Source organism: Poecilia mexicana, unplaced genomic scaffold, assembly GCF_051168715.1.
Source record: "Poecilia mexicana isolate PSO_F unplaced genomic scaffold, ASM5116871v1 scaffold_15, whole genome shotgun sequence".
In the NCBI taxonomy this organism is placed as follows: Eukaryota; Metazoa; Chordata; class Actinopteri; order Cyprinodontiformes; family Poeciliidae; genus Poecilia; species Poecilia mexicana.
In genome coordinates this window covers 6,906,016-6,911,134 of record NW_028263384.1, presented here as the reverse complement: position 1 = coordinate 6,911,134, position 5,119 = coordinate 6,906,016, and the positions used below count along the sequence as shown (strand labels likewise).

The 5,119-nt window shown below is 36.5% G+C and overlaps 1 protein-coding gene across 1 annotated transcript; it reads left to right on the top strand.

Annotated features, from left to right (window-relative positions):
- Positions 1–992: 992 nt before the first annotated feature.
- ciao2b (cytosolic iron-sulfur assembly component 2B) lies at positions 993–4,790 on the top strand. The gene is made up of 6 exons (XM_088013115.1): positions 993–1,249; positions 1,476–1,553; positions 2,949–3,074; positions 3,214–3,259; positions 3,578–3,690; positions 4,580–4,790. The coding sequence occupies exons 1-5, from the start codon at positions 1,121–1,123 to the stop codon at positions 3,676–3,678; spliced, it is 480 nt and encodes a 159-aa protein (XP_087869241.1). The 5' UTR covers positions 993–1,120; the 3' UTR covers positions 3,679–3,690; positions 4,580–4,790.
- Positions 4,791–5,119: the final 329 nt, after the last annotated feature.

The window sequence follows — 5,119 nt, the reverse complement described above, 5'->3', positions numbered from 1 at the left end:
ATTGGCTTATATAGTATTCTAAATGTCAGCATAAGTGGGAAATAATCATAACAGAAATAAAGCCTTGAAACATAAGTCTGTGCATAAATGTGTGTGGAATGGGTTTCACCTACTAAACTAAGTTAAATTGACTTTTCAATAATTACTCTGTCCATGTCCCCCCCCCGCCCCCCTCCAGCTGTTCCCCAATTATTGCTGTTGACAGGAAACCGTACCCTAATGACCACTATACAGATAAGCAAGTAGACATCTTACCGGTTTTCCACAAACATGCCATGGTGCGTGTCAGGCTAGAATAAAAAGACTCTGCCATCTACAGGACAAACGGAAAAATTACACCATGTATTTCAAGCCCATCTCTAAAAATTATCAGTGTAGAACAGAGAGACAAGTTTATTTTTACAAATTGCAGTTGCTTTACAGTATATAAAACAATAAAGGAAAACCTGAGGCATGATCAAAATACCTTAAGGCTTAATGCATTTTGCGTCTTTGACAGAGTTGATGTAGACAGTAATGTTTTGGTTCTGATTTAATAGAGTCAGGCGTTTCTAAAAAAAATTCTGAGAAATAATTTTCTGAGCTCAGGAGCAGAGACTAAGCCTTAATCTTTCTGAGACACCGTAGGTTATTTATTTTTATTTTTTTCCACAAAGGTGTACGTCTGTTTATAACTTACCTTTACAGGTATTATTGGCAAAAATGTTGGGTAAATGTGACTCTTTCATTCCATAATAATAATAATAATAATAATAATAATAATAATACATCAAATGCTTTTTTTGGACACTCGAAGGCGCTTATTGTTGAGACACTTAAATTAATTAAATAAAAATGCCTTTTTTACATTATTTGTGTGGTAAATGCTGAATGCTTATGCTGTTTTAGGTCGAAATTAGCTAAAATCAGAAAGAGCGGCAGTACCTTTGAACATAGAACGCCTTTGAAGCTCATCTTCTTTTATTAAGCGAACTGTTCCTTTAAGACACTCTCCTTGACGTTGTGTTTCCGCTAAACCCGGAAGTGCTCCGTCAGGTTGCTCTTTCCAGCACAATAACGCAGCACAACGGTTTATAAATATATATATTTCCGTTTAAAGGCGTATAAAATATAGGTGAAAATGTCTGGAGGGGTCCAATTGGAGAATGCGAACCCGGTGATCTTCCAGCGCTCCGGGGACAGGATGCTAACGGCGTCCGAAGAGGACGAAGATGTTCACGACCCCATCGACGACAGGGAAATATTTGATATCCTTTAAAAAAAATGATGCAAATGTTCTGCAATTCAGGCTGTATTTAATGTAACTTAGCAAAATTGAGAACGGTCCTAAAGTAGATAAAATTTATAGCAAACAATAAACCACGAAACCTGCGCCTGTACTTTATATTATTTGATGCATAAGAGTAAAAAAAAAGTTTCAGTCATGCAGAATAAATGCTGAATAAATGTTTGATGTTCTTTAACTTGTGCTACATCTAATCCGATCCATCAATGACCCGGAGCATCCGCTGTCTCTGGAGGAGCTCAACGTGGTCGAGCAGGTTCGAGTTAAGGTTCGTGTTTAAAGTCTTATTAACCTTCACCACTAACGGGTTCTGAAAAGATTCAGCCTCAAACTTCATTGTATTTTATGTGACAGACGAACGAGGAATTCTGCCTAAGTGTGAAATTAAAGAAATATTATACTTGTTGTCTATTTTGCTTTTACAATCAAAAATCTGAAAAGTGTGGCGTGCATTTGGGCTTAGCCCCTTTTACTCTGAAACAGGAAATGAAACCAAAACAACCAATTACTTTCAGAAGTAATTTTGTATTTATTCTAGGGTATTTTTGCTAGTTGTGTTAGCAAGCCTGTTCCAAAAAGCAATTAATCGCATGATAAAATAAAATGAGCTCAATTTCCATTCTGATTATAATATATTTTGAAGGGAACAATTGTGCAAATTGAAATTACGAAAATAAATTGACTTAATGGAAACAAGGCAACTTAAAAAAAAAACCTGTCTTTCTACAAAATGTTTTCGCGCTATGATGAAGTGGTTTTTCCGTCATATAGAAATAGGTGCATTTCGCAAAACTCCATTGGAAACACACTGTCACGTGACCAACAGCCAGATGTTGCTTATGGTTTAAACAATGTAGACGACAGGAAGTGGTTGATGGTTTGTTTTGTGTTTCTTTTTTTTTTTTTTCAGACAATGTGCATCTGTCTCCACCAGAGCTTTCACAGCATTACGCAGTCCATAAAAAGTTCTCATTTGTACATGTTGTATCCATAGCTCTTCTGTAAAATTGCAGACTACAGTTTCACTAAACGTTTATTCAGGCCAAGTATAAGACCTGAATAAAACGCCAGCGTCTCCTATGATGAGTTTTAGCGCCAAGGCTGAATTATGTGTAACTGTTTACATCCGTTGCTGCCATGATTTGTAATGACTCATCGTGTGTCCAAATTATTTATGTACAATTTTCATTTAGTTTCATATTTAATTACACCAAATGAAATCACAAAATTGTTTTTTCAACATTAGTATAGTACTGACTATGACTTGCGCACATGAAAATGCAGCTAATGAGTGGTTAGCAAAGTACTGCTACACCTATTGCCTGATTCCATTAAATTTCTTACCTTCATCAATGATGCTTCCTTCTCAATGGATGTTTGATCTCTCAAAATGTGAAGAAAGATATTTTTTGCCAGGGGCAAAATCTAAAGAAAATGACTAATTCATTTGTTTGTCATTAACCAGGAAGTAGACACACTTCTGGAAGTTGACCTGAGATCCTTAGGGTCTTTCAGATTCCAGATTGGTATTTTCTCATCAGGGTTGGTCTGATCCACAAATTATGGAGGTGTGCCGGTAGAAGAATCTTCAACAAAGTAATTTCCTCAAGTTGAATTTTGGTGTGTTTTTTTTGTGTTTTTTTTTTTGCGTTTGTATCTTCAGGTCAATGATACAGAGAGTACTGTGAGTGTCGAGTTCACTCCCACAATCCCCCACTGCAGCATGGCGACACTCATTGGTCTGTCCATCAAGGTCAAGCTTTTGCGCTCCTTGCCAGACAGGTTCAAAGTAAGTTTGCTTGTATATAGAAGATGATCATTAGATATTATCTGCTCTTATGAGTTGGTTGGTAAATAAAAATGTACTGCATCATTATTATTATTATTATTTCTTTTTGTTTAACTAGACTTTCTCTTTTACTACTCAGACTGATGTTCACATCACTCCTGGAACTCATGCCTCAGAAGAAGCAGGTAGAAAAATGCTAAAGCACATTAAATGTTTGAACGTGCAGATGCATATCAAACTGTTGAGAGAGAAAACCCAAAATTGAGATTCTTTACATAAGAATCTCGTATATAAAATATAGATTTTACATAAGACTGATACAAATGATTTTTAGTGCTTAAACTGGTGACCACTGAAAGGAGTGGCTTTCAATAGTCACCAACTGAAAGCCAATCAATTGGCAATGCTTGATATCAAGCATTTATCAAAACTTGATCAATGCTCCCTTTGTCACATTAAGCAGACTGAACAGTACAGAAATGTATATTTGTTTCCATCTGCAGTGAACAAACAGCTGGCGGACAAAGAGAGAGTGGCAGCAGCTTTGGAGAACTCGTCTCTGTTGGAAGTAGTCAACCAGTGCTTGTCCAGCAGGACCATCTAAACATCTTGGACTGTACGATATTTTCCTTCGTTTCCCAGTTATCGTTTACCCATCAGATCACGCCTGTCTGTCTGTGATGTGGAGATGGAGCTGGTATACATAACCAACCAGAAAGGCTACAGATTAGAAGCTTGTCTCCAAGTTAGCAAAGGTTTACGTCAGATGTTTCTTCAGTAACACATTTTAAGATTTGCTTTAATTTTAAACCAAAGTTTTTATGTACATCATTTGTTGTTACCTGTATATAATGTGCATATAGTTTTAGTAAAATATATCGCTCAGAAAACATCTTGTACTTCCAGCAATTATCCGTTCAACATGTCTTTGCTCCCACAACCACAGATTAATGATTATTTGTTCTCTTTCCTGGACATTCTGTTCGACTTTTAAAGCATTAAAAATCACAGTATACTTGGAGCTTTTGAAAATCTCAGACCAACCCAATCACACAACGTTCAAGGTCACTTAAATTTTTTTCTTCTCAAAGAAAAAAATGCTCAGTTTTAATTTTAGTACTATGGTCTTTACTATGATTAGGACCCTACAGATATCCAATATGATTGCATTATTCACTATTTTTAACAAGTATTCAACAGGTGTACTGGGAAAAAAAAAAAAAAGAAAGTGGCTTGTGTATGCAGACACATTATCTGCTCATTATTGGCTGTTTTCAATGCTTAAACCGCTGTCAAATACAGAGAATACCAAGAAGAATCATTATTCGTTCTGGCGCCCCCTGTAGCATGGCACTGCATAGAGTGCACATCCACTTTTTACCCCACTGATTAGCATGTATTTTGTTGATATGTGAGTTTCAAATCTAATCATAAAAGGTTGTCCCATCTTTGTTTTGCAAATACAGGTTGTCATAAAATGTGTACCGTTTCAATTTGTTCACTAGGTGGTGTTCTATGTGTGGGAAATTCAGTCTGCCAGAACAAAGCGCCGCTATGCCAGGACACAGAATCACTGAACAGTTTTTCATTTATCCTTTCATGTGACATGGTGTTTAACCAACTGATGCTTATTTTAGAAGATAGCTTGAACACCAATGTAGTTAGAAGTTTTTGATCCAACCATTTAATAAATATGTGATAAAATTGAGAAGTAAATGCACTTGGATTGTTTTTACGTACTGGAAAAACCCCACAGTTATGATACAATTATATGCAGTCTTATTTCTGACTGGAAGTACCGCAGCATAAAATCTTCCTGAACCCAGGCCATCACAGTAGCATTTCCTCCTTTGCCTGACCACAATCACAACCACGTTTTGTCTTGGATTTCCCTGCTTTGCCCACGTCGGATTCCTTACTGGACATGACCCTGTTTCTGTTTCTCAACTTCTGCCTCATCCCTATATATACACGCATACACAAAATCAGCCACTGTCAAAAATAAGATGATTCTGTCCTTCAAAACAAAATCATACGTGACAAAA